General features: G+C 46.3%; 1 protein-coding gene across 1 annotated transcript; it reads left to right on the top strand.

The window, feature by feature from the left end:
- Positions 1-9,213: 9,213 nt before the first annotated feature.
- LOC123568788 (small ribosomal subunit protein uS14-like) lies at positions 9,214-9,413 on the top strand. The gene has a single exon (XM_045371853.2). It carries the CDS (start codon positions 9,214-9,216, stop codon positions 9,382-9,384), a length of 171 nt encoding a protein of 56 aa, XP_045227788.2. The 3' UTR covers positions 9,385-9,413.
- The last annotated feature ends 11,451 nt before the right edge of the window (positions 9,414-20,864 follow it).

Below are 20,864 nucleotides of genomic sequence, written 5' to 3'. Positions count from 1 at the left end.
ACTGCAACCCCATGCTCCGAGGTTCAAGCAATTCTCCTGCCTCAGCCTGTAGTTGGGACTACAGCTGCCTGCCACAGGGCCCAGCTAATTTTTGTATTTTTAGTAGAGACGGGATTTCACCATGTTGGCCAGTCTGGTCTTGAACTCCTGACCTCAAGTGATCCACCCACCTCAGCTTCCCAAAGTGCTGCGATTATAGGTGTGAGCCACCACGCCAGTCCAGGAACTCCATTTTTGTTTGTTTTTGTTTTTGTTTTTTTTGAGATGGAGTATCACTCTGTCACCCAGGCTGGAATGCAGTGGCGTGATCTCGGCTCACTGCAACCTCCACCTCCGGGGTTCACACCATTCTCCTGCTTCAGCCTCCCAAGTAGCTGGGACTATAGACATCCGCCACCACGCCCAGCTAATTTTCACCCGGCTAATTTTTTGTATTTTTAGTAGAGATAGGGTTTCACCATGTTTGCCAGGATGGTCTCGATCTCCTGACCTCGTGATCCGCCCTCCTTGGCCTCCCAAAGTGCTGAGATCACAGGCGTGAGCCACGGTGCCCGGACAGAACTGTTTTTTAAAATAGTGCTGCACCTCACTATCAGACAAATTTGTGCTAACGAAAACAAGAGACTTTCACTCTTCTTCACTTTCTTTTTTTTTTTTTTTTTTGAGACCAAGTCTCGCTCTGTCGCCCAGGCTGGAGTGCAGGGGCGTGATCTCCACTCACTGCAAGCTCCGCCCCCCGGGTTCATGCCATTCTCCTGCCTCAGCCTCCCGAGTAGCTGGGACTACAAGCGCCTGCCACCGTGCCCGGCTAATTTTTTGTATTTTTAGTAGAGACGGGGTTTCACAGTGTTAGCCAGGATGGTCTCGATCTCCTGACCTCATGATCCGCCCGTCTCAGCCTCCCAAAGTGCTGGGATTACAGGCGTGAGCCACCACGCCCAGCCTCTTCTTCACTTTTCTAACATATACCTTATGCTGATGCCCTCCAAACATCCATTTTGATCAGCAATTGCAAGGACAAGCTTCATCCAAGTAGCTCACCAAAACTATCAAGGCACTGAATTCTCAAACAGGTTCAAGGGAGTAAGAAAATTGACTTCCTTCTGGATTTTAAGCTGACTTCTAAATTGGTGCCCTGGGTCTGCACTGATAATGCCAAGTTAAAACACTAAAGAATTTTGCAATCCTGGAAGAGTTTTTCATAAACATTATGAATGTTTCTAATGTTCAAAAGTTGATGAAGAGGCCGGGCGCGGTGGCTCACGCCTGTAATCCCAGCACTTTGGGAGGCCGAGGCGGGCGGATCACAAGGTCAGGAGATCGAGACCATCCTGGCTAACACAGTGAAACTCCGTCTCTACTAAAAATACAAAAAATTAGCCAGGCGTGGTGGCGGGCGCCTATAGTCCCAGCTACTCGGGAGGCTGAGGCAGGAGAATGGCGTGAACCCAGGAGGCGGAGCTTGCAGTGAGCTGAGATCACACCACTATGCACTCCAGCCTGGGCGACAGAGCGAGACTCCATCTCAAAAAAAAAAAAAAAAAAAAGGTTGATGAAGAGTGACCAGTGTTAATAATGGAGATCTTCTCATGGCCTGTGCTTACCCCCTTGGTGATATTACACCTTTTAATGAGATCAAGCAAATTTACTGAAGCTGTAAAGGAACAACTTCAGGCTCAAGTCTTCCATATGGTCCAGTATCACTGTTGTGTTAGCATGACTTTTCAGTTACAAGTGACAGAAAACTAGCTTAAGACAAATAAAGGGGTAGTCTCACTTCAGGAACAGCTGAGTGGAGGTGCTCAAACAATGTTAGCAAGAACCAGACAATGTTAGCAAGAACCAGACTCGTTCCCAGTTCTCCTTCACTCTGTTGTTTCCCAAGAGGTCACAAGGATTCTGTCAGGCAGTTCCAGGGTTACATTGCATCCAATTAGCAACTCTGTCCAGCAGAGTGCAAGTTTCTCCACATAACTGTGAAGTTCTGGAGTTGAGGCTCATCAGCCTAACTTGGATCACATGCTTACTCCTGAACCAGTTAGAGTCCAGTTAGGTGGAATGTTTTAATTGGCCAGGCCTAGGTCATGTAGCCACCCAGGGATCAACTGCACTCAAGCTACAGAGATTGAGAATTGGAGAAGAGGACTTCTCAAAGAAAATCTGAGCAGAAGAAAACATATTTACTACTCTTGAAGAGCCATTGTTGGTGCTCCTCCAAGATTTTGGAGACAGAGAGAGACATGAATAGATAGAGAATGAATATATAAATGAAAAAAATGCCTCCAGATCAAATCAAATGATAAATTACTTTCTCCATCAATCTTTAAGCATTGAAACCAGAGCAACTCCATCTTAAATAGGGCCTGGGTGAAATTAGGCTGAGACCAGCTGGGCTGCATCCCCAGGAGGGGATTCTTAGTCATAGGATGAGACAGGAGGGCAGCACAAGACACAGGTCACAAAGACTCCACTGATAAAACAGGATGTAGTAAAGAAGCTGGCCAAAACCCATCAAAACCAAGATGGCTACAAAAATGACCTCTGGTCCCTCACTGCTCATTATATGCTAATTGTAATGTATTAGCATGCTAAAAGATACTCCCAGCTGGGCACAAGTAATCCCAGCACTTTGGGAGGCTGAGGGGGATGGATCACCTGAAGTCAGTTCAACACCAGCCTGGGCAACATGGTGAAACCCCCGTCTTTAGAAAAATACAAAAATTATGGCATGATGGCAGGTGCCTGTAATCCCAATTACTTGAGAGGCTGAGGCAGGAGAATGGCATGAACCCAGGAGGCAGAGGTTGCAGTAAGCCAAGATTGTGCCACTGCACTCCAGCCTGGGCAACAGAGCAAGACTCCGTCTCAAAAAAAAAAAAAAAAAAGACACTCCCAGCAGTGCCATAACAGTTTACAAATACCATGGCAACATCCAGAAGTTACCCTATATGTTCTTTGTGTGTGTGTGGTTTTTGTTTTTGTTTTTGTTTGAGACTGAGTCTTGCTTTGTCACCCAGGCTGGAATGCAGTGGTGCGATTTCGGCTCACTGCAGCCTGCTGGGTTCAAGCAATTCTCTTGCCTCAGCCTCCCAAGTAGCTGGGACTACAGGCATGCGCCACCATGCCCAGCTATTTTTTATACTTTTAGCAGAGGCAGGGTTTCACCAAGTTGGCCAGGCTGATCTCAAACTCTTGATCTCAAGGGATCCACCTGCCTCGGCCTCCCAAAATGCTGAGATTACAGGCATAAGCCACTGCACCCAGCCGAGAAGTTACCCTATATGTTCTAAAAGGAAGATTTCCAGGAAATCCCTGTAAACTCAAGAATAATCCACTCCTTATTTAGCACATAATCAAGAAATAACCATAAGTATACTCAGTCAAGCAGCACATACTGCTGCTCTGTCTATGGAGTAGCCATTCTTTTTTCCCTTTACTTTCTTAATAAAGTAAGACAGCTTCCATTATCCAGAGATAATGCCCTTAATCACTAGCTCTTTGCACGAAATCCAAGAACCCCCTTTTGGGGTCTGGATCGAAACCCCTTTCTGGTAACAGCATGGACTCTTGAAATCCCCATCCCTTCATATTGATGACCTATACAAGACAGATAAAATCCCCTCTGTTTATGTCCTCTTATGCAGTTGTAGGGATATTATAATACCTTCTCTGACGTTCATTGCTGGAAACAACTGACTCCATAGGAAGTGGCTAAGCTATCCTGTATGTGGAACGCAGTGTGCTGGGCTATTGTGGAATGTCTATTGAGAACCAGGAAATCCACACAAACTCAGATATTACCTGATTTTTTCCCTTTACTATCACAAAGGGGAATATATAGGATATAGAATCCAGAGTTAATGCAGTCAATCAGTACATCTTTAAGGTGGTTTCAAAAATCATCAATCTAAGATAACACAGACTTTCTGTGCCATTTTCTAAAGAGTCTGGGTTTCCCATCATTTAACTTATGCTACTCACCCAAAGCCCATTATACTAAGTCCCATTCTTGGAGAGAGAAAACTCTACTCCTGGTTTGGTCCTTCCATGGCAACTTCTCTTTCTACTTTTTGAATTTTGGGGAATCCCCCAAATTAAAACTTTAAGTTAGAGATCTCAGAGTGGAAGCAGAGAAAATGGGAATTATTGGCTCTTCCCTCCCTTTATTTTGCTGTGGCTTCCACATCTGGATAAGGATAAAATACCTAGATACTCTATTCCTGCATGCTTCTGGTAAACCCTTTTTTTTTTTTTTTAATTGAGACAGAGTTTTGCTCTTGTTGCCCAGGCTGGTGTGCAATGGCACAATCTCAGCTCACCGCAACCTCCACCTCCCAGGTTCAAGCGAGTCTCCTGCCTCAGCCTCAGGAGTAACTGGGATTACAGGCATTCGCCACCATGCCCAGTTAACATTTTTTGTATTTTTAGTAGAGTCGAGGTTTCACTATGTGGGTCAGGCTGGTCTCGAACTCCTGACCTCAGGTGATCCACCCACCTCGGCCTCCCAAAGTGCTAAGGTTACAGGCATGAGCAACTGTGCTCAGCCGCTGGTAAACACTTTTTAAAGAGTCTAGACTTGATCCCCACCAATGTACCTACCTCTCCTGAACATTGCCAACATATACCCATATATTTTTCATCTCTTCCCTCATCTCCACAAGTCCTGTAGGAAACTCAAGCCTGACAATTGGTCCCAAAGCCACATCTGATCCATTCCATTTTTGTGATGGGAGGTGGCTTGGTGCTTGCTACTTGTGAATTTGTCATTAAGCACCTCTTGAGAGTTGGTGTTTTTATGGCTGCACTCTTTCTAGGATTATCCCTCCACAAGAAAAAGATGGGATCTTTGCCTGGCAGAGGCCTCCTCTTGTGCAGGTTGAAGACAGCTCAACCCCAGCCAGGCACAGTGGTTCACACCTGTAATCCCAATACTTTGAGAGGCCAAGGTGGGAGGGTCACTTGAGCCAGGAGTTTGAGACCAGCCTGCGCAACATAATAAGACTCCATTTCTACAAATAATAATAATAAAGACAGTTCAAGCTCCAGGCCCATTCCTGGTTCCTTGTTCCCTGGTGCTCTTCAACTTTAGGAATGCTATAGCTGGGATTTCTTCTTGGCCAGGAGCCTTCTCATCCCCAACTTCTCCAGTGTTCTGCCTTTTAGGGGCTCACAGGTGTCCATGGTTATACCTCTTTCCCCCAAACCTAAAGGACCTTCATCTGTCCCATGAAGTCCACATGTGTAGTAGTCATTGGAGTCCTTGCTGGGTATCTACAATCACCTCAGTTGATTGAGTTTTCTCCACTCCATAGCTGGAGCTGCCTCTCCTCCTCCATTTTTCATGTTAGTTTCAAAAAGTAGAAGAATCTAAAAGACTACCCTGGGTTTGGCAGCTGGAATTTTCCCCAAAGTCTTATCCTGGAACAGACCTAAAACTCACCTATTATACAGAAAACCTGATTCATGCTGTTCAAATCTCTAGCTCCTGTTTCCTCTGCCTTCTATAAGAGTTTCTTCAGTCCTGGTTCAGAAGTATCTTTTCTGTCACCCTCTGATACTACAGAGAAAAATTCAGAACATCCCTGTGGTTATAAACCCTCCTCACTGCTAGCTGTGTCAGAGCATTCAACCCTTAGCCAACTAATATTGAGGCTTCAAAATTCCCCTTGCCAGACTAAGAGGTTCTGCCATCACTTCTCCATATCTGGCATCTACCACCCACAGCATCTCAGCAGAGCACCCCAGCCAAGAGCACTATTTCCCCATGCTAGGGGTGACCTTTCCTAAAAATATCGTCAACTTTCAGATCCTCGTAAGTCTGTAGATTAACTAAATAGCCTTTCCTTCACCTCTCCCCCAATAACTAGGCCAATGATTCTGGTGGTTGTTGGGTTGTTTTCTTATGGAGATTTGTCTAACCATATCTAACACAACAACTCCATTCCCTGGTATCTCTCTTGGATTGTAGGCTGATTAACATCTTTAGCAAACTTTAGTAAGGTTGTGTTGTCCCCCCTCCTGAAGACCTTGCTGGGCTCTCTTTATTTGTTCAGGAACTTAATAGAATTTGCACAGTCTTTTCAACTTTATGTGGTTTTCTTTTTCACAGTTATTTTGAATCTCGCCATTCTTAGAGGCTTCTGGAAGTCTACATCTACCTCCACGTGCAAATTTTCCAATGTTATCTTCATCCTTGCACTAAATATCAATTGGCTTTATTTTTAGAGGTAATGATGAGTCCATGGCATGGATATAAACTTCAATAAGATTCAAAATGATTCAAAATATAATCCACATATCCTCAGCCTCATTTGCCTGTAACTACCAAATTAGATATTATTTAATAACTTTTTTTACCCAACTTACTCTAGGATAAGCACCCACTTTCCTACTTGTAGGAATTAGCCCTACCTCAAAGTGTCCTTCAGTCATTTTAAATAGTTTCTCCAGGGCCTCTTGAGTTGAGAGTAAGTTCTTGAATGGCTGGTCACCTTGCCAGCATACTACTTGTTCAGCTTCTATGGCAGATGGCCCCCAGGAGCTTGCTGCATCTCCAATAGTGACCACAAGCAGCAACCTATTTTGGCTTCCAGTGGGGACAATGTTTTCTGTCCTGGCTGCTGCCACCTCTGCTGGTGGGGCTGGAATCTGCCTCCTTGAGGCTGGTGTGACTTGTAACTGCTGTCCTGCTACTACCTGACTTCCTCCTCTCTTTCCCATTGTGTTTCCCAAGATCTGGGCAATACAGACTTTTTCATCTTGTTAGAATTGGATGTGGGAGTTGAGAAGAAAGGAAGAATGAAGGATGTCTGTACTCCCCTCAACTCACTTCTCACAGAGAGTGTACTATCACCATTCACAATTATTTGCCACATGTCTGTCTTTCCCTCTAAACCACAAACTCCTTATTTATCACACAGTGCATGACTTAGACTCCTAGTCAGTGCTGCTTAACTAGTGGAAAACTATGATAGACGTATAAAGTACCATGAGGTAATAAAGAAACTCAGAAATAAGCAGGTAGTTCAGGTTGGGTAGGAAGCTCTAAACGTAGGCCCTGTTAAAACTCGGGGAAATTCTATTGCTGAAAGGAAGAAGGAGACAGTGGTTACAACCATGCATTCCAGCTTGAGGCCTATGCAAAACTCATGAATATAAAAAAGAACAGCTTGTTTGGAAAACAGAAAACTTCAGAATCCTCTTGAGCATGGTGGTGCATGCCTGTAATCCCAGCACTTTGGGAGGCTGAAGCGGGCAGATTGCTTGAGTCCAGCAGTTCGAGACCAGCCCTGGCAACACAGTGAGACCCCCGACTCCACAAAAAAAATTTTAAAAATAACCAGATGTGGTGGTACACACCTGTAGTGCTAGCTACTTGGGAGGCTGAGGTGGGAGGATAGCTTGAGTCTGGGAGGTTAAGGCTGCAGTGAGCCATAGTCATGCCACTGCACTCCAGCCTGGGTGACAGAGCAACACCTGTCTCAAAAGAAAAGTTAAGTTCAGAATCCTAGAAAGTAAAGTGTGAGAGACAGAACTGAGGGAATGAGGAATAGAGATAAGTGGAGGCCTCATTATGAAGTTTGTCTCTTACCTCATCTCCTTTTAACCCTCACCCTCCCAACACACAACCACTCATTTACATCTGCTTCAGCCTTTTATCTGTCAGGATCTGATAGGCCTCAGGTTCTTTATAGGTACCTGCTCTCCCTCTACCTAGAATGTTCTTTCCCCCAGATCTTCACTATAACTGTCTCCTTCTCTTCGTTCAGGTCTCAGCCCAAATTTCACCTCCTCAAAATGGCCTTCCCTTACAGTGCTAGCCAAAGAAGCCCTCTCCACATTAACTTTTATTCCTATTTTAATGTCTTACTAGGATGCATCACAATCTAAAATAACTTTACTTATGTTTTTTGTTCAATGCCTATAACTTCGCCTAGAAAATAAATTCTGCCCAGGCACAGTGACTCATACCTGAAATCCTTGCAATTTGGGAGGCCAAGGTGGGAGAATCGCTTGAACCCAGGAGTTAGAGACCAGCCCAGGTAACATGGCGAAACCCCATCTCTACAAAAAATACAAAAAATTAGCTGTGGGTGGTCCCAACTACTCAAGAAGCTGAGGTAGGAGAATCATTTGAGCCCAGGCGTTCAAGGCTACAGTAAGCCATGATCATCATACTATGCACTCCAGCCTGGATGACAGAGGAGACTGTGTCTCAAAAACAAACAAACAAACAAAACAAAACAACAACAACAACAAAACCAGGAAATTCTGCGGAGTCAGATATATGGTTTATATCTCTGTATAGCCAGTGCCTAGAATGCTGCTCCACATGTTTTTGTTTCCTTTTTCTTTTCTCTTTTTCTTTTTTTTGAGACAAGGTCTCGCTCTGTCACCCAGGCTGGAATGCAGTGGCACAATCTCAGCTCAATGCAGCCTCAACCTACCAAAGCTCAAGTGATCCTTCCACCTCAGCCCCCTGAGTAGCTGTGACTACAGGTGCGTGCCACCATGACCAGCTAATTTTTATACTTTTTGTTTGTTTGTTTTTGTAGAGATGGGGTTTTGTCAAGTTGCCCAGGCTGGTCTTAAACTCCTTGGCTCAAGCTGTCTGCCCACCTTGGCCTCCCAAAGTGCTGAGATTACAGGTGTAAGCCACCATGCCCAGCCTAATTTTTTTTTTTAATTTAATTGTTATGGGTACATCTACATTTTTTAATGATGGGGAAAAAAATCTCAAGAAGCATAATATCTTGTGAAAATTATATAAATTCAAATTTCAATATCCATAAATAAAGTCATGCTCATTCATTTATGTATTGTCTGTGGAGGCCTGGCAGATCCCAGTATTTATAACAGAAATTATATGTCCATAAGGCCTAAAATATTTACTATCTGGCTCTTTACAGTAAAAGTTTGTTGACCCCTGGTTTAGACCCATAGTAATGTACATGAGAAAGAGTAAAATTAACTTGCATAAATTGTAAAAAGTGTATCTTAAAATGTGAAACTATAGATGCCTCCACTGAGTTATTATGGGCTGTGCTGGCATACACGTTTCTATAAATGTGCATGCTCTTCCTGGTATTTCTCATAGAACATAGAGAGTGAATAATAGGATTCACTGCTGGCTGGGTTTTGATGCAAAAATTTCCTGTTTAAAAAAAAAATTGTCACTTTTTCCTTTTACCTAGTTGCACTCCTGAGAGCAAGATGGGTCACCAGCAATGGTACCGGAGCCACCCACGGAAATTCGGCCAGGGATCTCGGTCTTGTCGCGTCTGTTCAAACCGGCACGGTCTGATCCGGAAATATGGCCTCAATATGTGCCGCCAGTGTTTCTGTCAGTACAGGAAGGATATCGTCTTCATTAAGTTGGACTAAATGATCTTCCTTCCAAAGATTATCCAAGGCATCTACTCAATGAAAAACCATGATAGCTCTTTGTACATAAAATAAATATTTGAAAAAAAAAAATTGTCAGCTTGGCCAACATTGCGAAACCTCGTCTCTACAAAAAATACAAAAATTAGCCAAGCATGGTGGCGCACACCTGTAATCCCAGCTACTCCCAGAGGCAGACAGGAGAATCGTTTGAACCCCGGAGTCCGAGGTTGCAGTGAGCCGAGATCGGGCCACTGTACTCCAGCCTGGGCAACAGAGTAAGACTCTGTCTCAAAAAAAAAAAAAAAGATATGTGACATTTCTAACCCTGAAGAATCTCATTCTGTCTCCTGGACACAGAGACAGTTCTCCAGAGATGACGTCTGTGGTGAAGTAGCTAATACCCCATGCACTTGTTATCAGATCAGTAACAGAGCCTGACTGGGTATCTCTGAGCCGTGACTGCTCGTGGACTGAATGGGGCATTTATCACTGTTGTGGACAAACCAGCTGACCATCATGCACACAGGCCCAAGCGCCTGTCAATTAGCTTCTGTCCATTAGCTGTCCACACACACACTCTGGCCCTGGTACTGCAGTCACGTTATCAGTCCCCTCCAGACCCTGGAAGCATGATCGGCCATGAGTTCCCTGTCTCCTACCATCCCTCAGCTCCACTTGGACAAACTGTCAGTTAATTAGCTAATGTGAACAAAAACACTTGAAGCTAAAAAATGCACAGCTGGGCTATTATGATCATTGTCTTCTGCTCCTCAACCCCCTGCAATTTCTTTCACTCCAAAGTCTGCCCACAGGACTCCTTCTATCTGTCAATAGGAAAATTACATAGGAAGTGACAGAACAATCACCCATGTTCAAGGTCAAAGCCTCTCAATCATCCTGATGTTGCTGCTATGGATTCAGACAACTAGAATCATAAATCCCAGGGCCTGAGGTTTGGATTGGCTTTCCTATTTATTTATTTTGAGGCAAGGTCTGGCTTTATCGCCCAGGCTGGAGTGCAGTGGTGTGATCTCAGCTCACTGCAACTTCTGCCTCCTGGGCTCAAGCCATCCTTCCACCTCAGCCTCCCAAGTAGCTGGGACTACAAGCACATGCCAGCACACCCAGCTATTTTTCATATTTTTTGTAGAGACAGCGTTTCGCCATGTTGCCCAGGGTGGTCTCGAACTCAGAAGCTCAAGCTTTTTGCTCACCTCGGCCTCCCAAATTGCTGGGATTATAAGACATAAGCCACTGCGCCTGACCATGGGCTGACTTTCCTCTTAAAATGAACTAGGGGCTCAGCAGATCCAGACTTCCCCAAATTACTGAACTTGGGATGATTTCTTCAGCTGGATGGACCATTTAGAAAGTCAAAACAGCCTTTTGGAATGATTATGTGGAAATCATAGCCTTATTTAAACCTTATATTCCCAGGGCCAAAACTCAATTCTCCAGCTCTCAATTCAAGCTCCTCTCACTGCAGTGGAAGAGGAGAGTTTAGAGTCAGCAAGGACTCCAAGAGAAATCCCTGTTCAGAAAGTTGGTCCTTGAAGGACGGGGTGATGGCCAAAGTGCCCAAAGGTGCTGAAGCTTTGTGCAGTTATCAGATGCCAAAACAAGAAGGTGCCCAGGGCAGACACGTGTTATTCCTCTCTATCTTCCCTTCTGAAAGGTATTTCATAATACCTCTATGGAGGGGACTGAAAATACCTGACCTCAACCACCCAAAGCCCAATTTGAGAAAAGTTAACAGCACATTTTTATTGCAATCATATTTGGGCAATTTCTGTATGCTCCCTGATAATCCTTAGGGAGCAGGCAGCACATCCTTTGTTTCTCCCTGCATTTCTATCATCACTTCTCTCCATTTCCATTCCTAAAGCTTCATCATTACTCACTATGACAGCTGTTACAGCCTCCTGGGTTACCCCATCCTACTCCTCCTCACCCCCATTCTTGCTGACTCTAAGCTGTCCTCCTCCACCGCAGTGAGAGAAATCATTTGAAAACACAATTGTGACTATATCACTGCCTGTCCAAAAGTGTCTGATGGCTCTTTATCATTCTCAGAATACATCCAAACTCCCTAACTTAATTAAGTCACGTTAGAGTCTGCTCTCCACTTCTCACCTTCCAACATACCATGCTTGTACAATATCAGCCAGTTTCCCCCACCCCACTTGTGACTTGGGCATGCTAGTGTCTCACGCCTTTCCTTCTTCCCAGAATGCCCTCTCCACCTCATCTTCATCCATCCTCAGAAGTCAGTCCAAGGGCCACCTCTTCCAGAAAGCCTTCCATGAGCTCACCTCTGAACTCCCAGAGCACTGCACTTGTTATTCTCTTGGGCCTGCTCTGCTTTATACAGTGGCTACTAATGTACAGCTGTTCTCTCCCCCATGGGACAGTAGGCATCTAAAGAAAGTCCTACAGCCTAGGGTGTAGCATATAGCAGGTGTTGGTACATTTAGTGACTGATTAACAAACTGCAGAAGAAAGATTATAGGCTAAAAAGATCATGAGTTAGAGAAACAGAACTGGGATAAAGGGAGAATCACAAATCATTATCAAAAAAGAATGGTTGACAAAGTTAAAGACTAAGTTGTCATCTTAATAACAATAGATTACAGTCAGGAGAAGTGGCTCACACCTGTAATCCCAGCACTTTGGGAGGCCGAGGTGGGCAGATCACGAAGTCAGGAGTTCAAGACCAGCCTAACCAATATGGTGACACCCTGCCTCTACTAAAAATATAAAAAATTAGCCAGGCGTGGTGGTGTGTGCCTGTTATCCCAGCTACTCAGGAGGCTGAGGCATGTTCAAGGCCAAAGCCTCTCAATCCTCCTGATGTTGCTGCTATGGATTCAGGCAATAGCCGTCTCCAGGCCTACATTCTTCAGCTTCAGTTCCCTGTCCTCAACCCCATAATAGGAGAGAGGGCCTCTGTCCCTCCCATTTATTCCAGCAAAAGGCACTCATTGCCCCACTTGGGTGAAATGCCCATCACTAAACCAATTTTTGTCACGATTGGCCAAGATAAGATTTCAATGCCCATCCCTGGAATTCAGGTGTGGACTAGGCCCATTTGGAACACACGGACCAAGATGGGGAAGAGTGTTCCCCAAAGGAAAATGGGGAGACTGCAACCAAAAGGAGGAGAGACTCCCAGGAAAGTAAAAAACAATAATGGCCAAACCGCATCAATGTAGTTAGGGAGATAGTCTGATCAGTAGAGGAATTCACCAGTTAGATTGGACCACATCATTGACCTGATGAAACTATGCCTCTTGGTCCTCCAATAAACTACTGAACACCCAAAAAGTAATGATTCATTTATCAAATTTGCAAGGATTTTTTTTTTTTTTTTTTTTTTTTGAGACAGAGTCTCGCTCTGTCGCCCAGGCTGGAGTGCAGTGGCCGCATCTCAGCTCACTGCAAGCTCCGCCTCCCGGGTCTACGCCATTCTCCTGCCTCAGCCTCCCGAGTAGCTGGGACTACAGGCGCCCGCCACCTCACCCGGCTAGTTTTTTGTATTTTTTAGTAGAGACGGGGTTTCACCATATTAGCCAGGCTGGTCTCGATCTCCTGACCTTGTGATCCACCCGTCTCGGCCTCCCAAAGTGCTGGGACTACAGGCTTGAGCCACCGCGCCCGGCGGATTTTTTTTTTAAGTCAGAATCTCACTCTGTCACTCAGAGTACAGTGGTACAATCATAGCTCACTGCAGACTTGAACTCCTGGGTTCAAATGATCCCCCAACCTCAGCCTCCCTTAGTAGCTGGAACTACAGGCATGTATCACCACACTAGCTTTTTTTTTTTTTTTTCCGGTAGAGACAGTGTCTCAGTATGTTGCCCAGGCTGTTCTCAAATTCCTGGCCTCAAGTGATCCTCTTGCCTTGGCCTCCCAAAGTGCTGAGATTACAGGCATGAGTCACTGCACCCAGCCAGGGATTTTTTCTTTTTTTTTTTTTTTTGTTGAGACAGAGTCTCGCTCTGTCGCCCAGGCTAGAGTGCAGTGGCGCCATCTCGGCTCACTGCAAGCTCCGCCTCTCGGGTTCACGCCATTCTCCTGCCTCAGCCTCCCGAGTAGCTGGGACTACAGGCGCCCACCACCACTCCCGGCTAATTTTTTTGTATTTTTAATAGAGACGGGGTTTCACCGTGTTTGCCAGGATGGTCTCAATCTCCTGACCTCGTGATCCACCCATCTCGGCCTCCCAAAGTGCTGGGATTACAGGCATGAGCCACCACGCCCGGCCCCAGCCAAGGATTTTTAAAATGTTAATACTCAGTGCTATGTCATAAGACAGGCACATTAATATTAGGGTGATGGCATGTAATTGGCACAACCTTTCTGGAAAGCATTTTGGCAATATATGTCAAGATCCTTAAAAATATTTTGATCCTCTGACCCAGTAATTCCACTTTCAGAAAAAAATTGTAAGAAAATAATCCAAACCAGGCATGGTGTCATGCACCTATAGTCCCAGTTACTTAGGAGGCTGAGCCAGGAGGATCGCTGGAGCCCAGGAGTTCAAGGCTATAATGTGCTATGACTTAACCTGTGAATAGCCACTGCACTCCTGTCTGGGCAACAGAACAAGACCCAATTTCAGAAAAAGAAGGAAAGAATGTAAGCCAAAATATCGACAAAGATTTATGCATAAAGATTTTCTTCATAGTATTTTCAGAATAGCAAAAATTAGAAACAATTTATACATCTAAGGATAAGAGTTTGGTAAAATAGGCGGAGCATGGTGGCTTGAGTGGGGTGGCTCATGCCTGTAATCCCAGCACTTTGGGAGGCCCAGGTAGGGGACCACTTGAGCCCAGGAGTTAGAGATCAGCCTGGACAACATGGCAAAACCCCATCCCTACAAAAAAATACAAAAATTAGCTGGGAGTGATGGTGTGTGCCTGTATTTCCTGCTACTCAGGAGGATCACTTGAGCCCAGGAAGCAGAGGTTGCAGTGAGCTGAGATCGCCTCATCGCACTCCAGCCTGGGTGACAGAGTGAGACTCCATCTCAAATAAACAAATAAATAAATAAATAAAATAAAGCAACATACAAAACTGTCTATGTGGTATAATATTAGTCACGTAAAAGAAAACCACATATACCCCAAAATTTAAAAATACATATATATATATAAAAAGTGAGAGCAGTGTTTATTTATTTATTATTTTTTTTCCAAGACAGTCTTGCTCTGTCGCCCAGGTTGGAGTACAGTGGCACAATTTCGACTCACTGCAAACCCTGCCTGGCTAATTTTTGTATTTTTAGTAGAGACGGGGTTTCACCATGTTGGCCAGGCTGGTCTCAAACTCCTGACCTCATGATCTGCCTGCCTTGGCCTCCCAAAGTGTTGGGATTACAGGCATGAGCCACTGCGCTTGGCCAAGCAGTGTTTATTTCTTTTTCTTTTTCTTTCTTTTTTCTGAGATAAAGTCTCGCTCTGTCACCCAGGCTGTAGTGCAATGGATGGCATGATTTCAGTTCACTGCAACCTCCGCCTTCCAGGTTCAAGTGATTCTCCTGCCTCAGCCTCTGGAGTAGCTGGGACTACAGGTGTGCGCCTCCACGCCTGGCTAATATTCTGTATTTTTAGTAGAGATGAGGTTTCACCATGTTAGTTAGGCTAGTCTTAAACTCTTGACCTCAAGTGATCCACCCACCTTGGCTTTCCAAAGTGCTGGGACTACAGACACCAGCCACCACGCCCGACCACACTGTTTATTTCTTAAAGGATACCTTATATATTTTTTCTTTTTATTTGCCTGTATTTTTCAAGTTTTCTACAATGAACAAACATTAGTTAAACATTATTTGGGAAGTAACCTGTTCTTACCTATGAAGAATATGGCCACTCCTTTATACCACATTAGGCTGCTTCAGCCTTTCAGACACCTGAGGGAAAATGCTTGATGGATGATGATGAAGGTTATTGACATTTCTTTTATGTCTTAAAACCTTCCCTCAATTATCCACAGAAAGTTTTTCTCATAATCGCCAGTCCTTCTTTAGACAGAATCTATCACTGTATTACATGATGCTTTTTTTTAAGTAAAATAAAACCTTAGAACACAACATAAACTTGTGCTGACCCTGATATGAAAATGAATAGACAACTGGGTTTCCAGCTGCCAATGAAGTACCAGTGCAAAAGGGATGCCCCAGCTGACCAATGCCAGAGACTGAGGTAGAAGCGCCCCCATGTCAGGCTTGCCTATGGGAGCTGTCTGCAGGAATTCCAGCTTGCCACTTTTTGAGGTCCAAGGACACATTCTGCCTAGAGCCCCTTCAGACAACAAGGTCTCCCTCACTGCAGGCAACAAGTGATTGTCAATGATTGCTAGCTAGAGAAACAGAAAACAAGATGATGCTTCTAGGACAACACAAATGGTACCACCTCCAGGAAACTGTCCCTGTCTCCTTCCTGATACCCCCTACTCCCCAAATGGCATTCCTACCCCAAGGAACCATGGCCCTGGTGCTTTCCCTGCCCTCTTAGAGCAGATGTCACCATTGATATGTGGCAGCTCGTACTGTAAGAAGACATCACGCAGACCTTCATTCACCTCCTGGCTCTGCCACTCAATTCCTGAGCCTTAGTTTCCTCAGCTGTAAAATAGAGACAGTAATCTCCACAGCACAGAGCACCGTCCCCCTCCTTGAATTCTCTTTGGGAACAGTCTGACAACCCAATCCTTGAGCTCATATAACATGACTGTGCCCAGAGAAACTGCCTGGCTGACCAGGCCACAAAGGGAGACTCACTAGGCCCGACGCAGTGGTAGCAGTGGCACCCCCTACCTCTATGGCCTCGCCAGTCAGACCTCCAACGAGCGACAGCCAGGGAACAAACAACCAGCGCTGACGAATGATACCTCTCCCATCTTCTGGACAGAGTGGTTAACAGGTAGGATTACAGGACTCCAATTATTGAGGATCTATCTAGGCGTGTGGTCATAGGCATGTCCAAAACTGAACTTGGTCTCCTCCCAGATATGTTATTCTTCCTGCTCCCTGTCTCACTGAATAGCACCACCCAGGACCCAAGCTGGAAATCAGGATATCATCCTCAAACCTCCCTCTCATTTATGTTTCCCATTCAATTCATCACCAAGTCCTGTCACTTGTACCTCTCAGCTCCATCCATTTCTTTCCATCCCAGGGCCAACACTGTGGTTCATGCCATTATCCCCCTCCCCTGAGGCATTGCCACAGCCTCTTCCTCACAGGTTTCCTTGACTCCCCACTGCCCCACAGGGAGCCTATCTCCTGCTTCTGCTGAAAACCCCTCAAGGGCTCTCGGGATAAAAACTAGCCTCAACAGGAGAATCGCTTGAACCCGGGAGGCGGAGGTTGCAGTAAGCCGAGATCACGCCATTGCACTCCAGGCTGGGAAACAAGAGCGAAACTGTTTCAACAACAACAAAAAACTGGCCTTAATAACTCCAAGCCCCCCACCTTGCCCCAGTCTCATCCCTGCTTACCTTTCTAACCTCATCTCTTTCTAGTTCCTGTCTTACACCTGTAATTTCCCTAGATTTTCTGTTCTGAGTCTTACCTACCTGGTTTTGCTTATGCTATTCCTTCTGTCATTAACATCCTTCTCTTCCTCCCCCCTCCCCCATCCCTTTTTTTGAGATGGGGTTTTAACTGTGTGTTCCAGGCTGGAGTGCAGCGGCATGATCATAGCTCGTTGCAACCTCAAACTCCTGGGTTCACAGGATCCTCCTGCCTGAGCCTCCCGAGTAGCTGGGACTACAGATGCATCATTATGCCCGACTAAGTTTTCTACTTTTTTTTAGAGACAAGATCTCACTATGTTGCCCAGACAGGTCTCAAGTAATCTTCCCATCTCAGCCTCCTGAGTAACTTCCTCCCTCTGTTTCCCCAGACCAGCTCCTACTCATATTTTGAGATTTTGCTCAGATTTCTACTCTTCCAGAAGACTTTTTGCTCCCCAGTTCGCCACACATATCCCCAAACTAGGCTAAGTGTTCTTACTACTGCCATTTAGGGAGCACTATTCAAACACCTCTGATGCCGTAACTCAATCCTCACAACACCTAGGTCGTCGTCGTCATCTTCTTCTTCTTCTCCTTCTCCTTCTTCTTTTTTTTGAGAGAGAGTTTCGCTCTTGTCACCCAGGCTGGAATGCAATGGCACAATCTTGGCTCACTGCAACCTCCGCCTCCTGGGTTCAAGTAATTCTCCTGCCTCAGCCTCCTGAATAGCTGGGATTACAGGCATGTGCCACCATGCCCGGCTAATTTTATGTTTTTAGTAGAGAAGAGGTTTCTCCATGTTGGTCAGGCTGGTCTCGAACTCCTGACCTCAGGTGATTTGCCCTCCTCAGCCTCTCAAAGTGCTGGGATTACAAGCATGAGCCACCGCGCCCAGCCTCTATTATACTTATTTTACAGATAAGAAAACTGAGGCTTGGAGAAGTTGAAGCAAATTTTCCAGGGCCAAACAGTAAGTGGCTCAGCAGTGTTGAAACCCAGGTCTATTTATTTGTTTTTTTGTTTTGTTTTGTTTTGTTTTGTTTGTTTTGTTTTGTTTTGTTTTGTTTGTTTTGTTTTGTTTTGTTTTGAGACGGAGTCTCGCTCTGTCGCCCAGGCTGGAGTGCAGTGGCCAGATCTCAGCTCACTGCAAGCTCCGCCTCCCGGGTTCCCGCCATTCTCCTGCCTCAGCCTCCCGAGTAGCTGGGACCACAGGCGCCGCCACCTCGCCCGGCTAATTTTTTGTGTTTTTAGTAGAGACGGGGTTTCGCCGTGTTAGCCAGGATGGTCTCGATCTCCTGACCTTGTGATCCGCCCGTCTCGGCCTCCCAAAGTGCTGGGATTACAGGCTTGAGCCACCGCGCCCGGCCTGTTTATTTTTAATTTAAACAGCTTCATTGTCCTTTTCTTATTATGAAGGTACCAAGGAAAAATAAGAAGCACTCTTTTTGGTCAGTTTGGTGAACACCCTTCGTCTGGTATGCATAGGCACTCAATAATACCATCTGTCTATTCCTATGCTTATAGGCTTTTTTTCTTTTCTTTTCTTTTCTTTTCTTTTCTTTTCTTTTTTCTGAGACAGAGTCTTGCTCTGTCGCCCAGGCTGGATTGCAGTGACATTATCTTAGCTCACTGCAACCTCAGCCTCCCAGGTTCAAGAGCTTCTTGTGCTTCAGCCACCCGAGTAGTTGGGATTACGCAGGTGTGAGCCTCCACACCTGGCTAATGTTTGTATTTTTAGTAAAGACGGGGTTTCACCATGTTGGTCAGGCTGGTCTCCAACGCCTGGCCTCAAGTAATCTGCCCGCCTCTGCCTCCCAAAGTGCTGGGAGGCGTGAGCCACCACGCCTGGCCAGGTCATATAAGCTTTTTACACCACAAACTGCAGTTCTCTTTCTTGAAGCTGAAGCCTCTGGAAGCACACAGCACGCCCCTAGTTCGGCATGCCCTCCCCCGCCCCTCCTTCTGGTCCCCAGAAGCCTCAGGCTCTCAGGCCGTTGAGTAGTAACTGCTGGTGAGCCAGCCTGGCTTCCTGGCGAGGGTCCCTCGAGGATAAGAACAGTGATCGGTCGAATTCGCTCTTGGTGTCCAAACTGCGTTTAGACACGGACAAGCAAGACAATGGGGCCGCTTTCCGGATAGGGGACGTGGATTCTGCATCCTCCACCCCACGCCTCCAACATTAAACATGCTCGCCAGCCACAAACCTTCAAATTTTCTTTACCAGAACCCAGGCTCAGAGCTCGAGACCAGGGTCCAGTCTGTTTAAGGAGCTTCCCAGCCCCCGCACTTCTAGCTGCGTTCAACCAGGCTCGGGAGGTCCTTCAAGATCTTGGCTTCCTTTTCCTGAGCCGGCGCCCGGCGCGGTTAATTATAGTCCCACCCCGCGACTCCCCGCTTCGCTCCCACCCGCGCGCCCAGGACCCTAGTTGCGGGACTTAGCGGGGAAGGCACCCCCAGTTCCGGGCCCTGGCGCCCTTGGGTCAGGGCCAGGAAAGGCACTTCCAGCCAAGCGCTGGCGCCGGGTGCGCCTCGCTCTACGGAAAGAACGCCCCGCGAATAAATCCGGAGCGGATTTGCATCACAGCAGCCGCAAGAAGGCTAGCTGCTGCCAAAGCTCCGAAGCTCTGGATGCCCCCATCCCTTCCTGGTCCAGTGACGAGGGTGTAGGGGGAGGGGAAATGGGGCAGTGGGGAGGAAGCTACTGCACGAAGCGGGTGTGCGCCGGGACTTGAAACCTGGGTGGAGAGGCAGCTAGCGGGGTGGGGAGCAACCTCCTCCTGTAGGCCAGATCTCAAGGTGGGCCTGGGTTCTCGTGGAGGGAGATAAGGGTAAAGGCTTTGTGTGTATGTGTGTGTCTTGGATTAAAGGAAACTGCCAGCCTGAAGGTGGTGAGTCTAACAGCCCCCACCTCTACTGTTAAGAATCTCCCAGCTGTAGTCTCATCAGGTTCCCCCTACCTGCTGCTTCTGGGGTCCTCATATCCCTGAGGCCTGCACCTTGGTGACTACTGTGTGCTCACAGAGCACAGGCATCCTGACCTCGAGTCCTAGCCCTGGCTATACTGCTGCCCTTCAGTCATCTCACACGGCCAATCAGTGCCCGCTCTGCGCTTCCACTCATGCCGTTTCTCAATCAGGAAAGTTTTTTCCACTTTGCATTAGCTAAAATTTTGCCCATTCTTTAAGCCCAGTTTAAAAACTACCTATAGCCGGGTGCAGTGACTCATGCCTGTAATCCCAGCACTTTGGGAGGCTGAGGCTAGCAGGTCACTTGAAATCAGGAGTTTGAGGCCAGCCTGGCCAACATGGTGAAACTCCGCCTCTATTAAAAATACAAAAATTACCTGGGTGTGGTGGCGCATGCTTGTAATCTCAGTTACTTCGGAGGCTGAGGCATGCACTTGAACCTGGGAGGTAGAGGTTGCAGTAAGCCTAGATCACACCATTGCACTCCAATTTGGGCGACAGAGCAAGAAAAAAATCGATAAATTAAACTAAATTAAATTTTTAAAAAAGCTACCTATGGCATCTTCTGTGGAGCCTCTAGGGAGTCTGTGTTCCTACTTCTGTAAGCTGTTAGTGTACAAAGTCCGAGCCTCTCTTTTAGTCCTGACATTTTTCTTGGTGTGTCTGCTAAATCTGTTTTCTCCATTAGGCTGCAAGCTCTCAAGAACAAGGACCAGGACTCATTCAGTTCTGTGTCATCGGTGCCAAGGGGAGTGTTGGGGACAGCAGTGGTTCTGTGTAACCCTTGGCAGGACCTATTCCCTCTCTGGACCTGAGACTCCTTCTTCACCCTTCCAGTGAGGGAGCTAAATGAGATGACCCCCAGGGCTGCCTCTATCCCTGACCCTATGAGCCAGTGACCCTATCGGTTAGTGGCTGAATTGCCTAGCCTCCTTAGCATAACCCAGCCTTGGGCAGGGCAAGGCCGGGCTGGAATCAGGGGATCTGAAA

Source organism: Macaca fascicularis, chromosome 1 (assembly GCF_037993035.2).
Source record: "Macaca fascicularis isolate 582-1 chromosome 1, T2T-MFA8v1.1".
NCBI lineage: Eukaryota > Metazoa > Chordata > Mammalia > Primates > Cercopithecidae > Macaca > Macaca fascicularis.
The sequence above is the reverse complement of the archived record's forward strand: the minus strand, read 5'-3'. Positions and strand labels throughout refer to the sequence as shown.

Bases quoted from the DNA above. Each gene is read 5' to 3' on its own strand.
- LOC123568788 (XM_045371853.2), top strand. From the start codon at position 9,214: ATGGGTCACCAGCAATGGTACCGGAGCCACCCACGGAAATTCGGCCAG.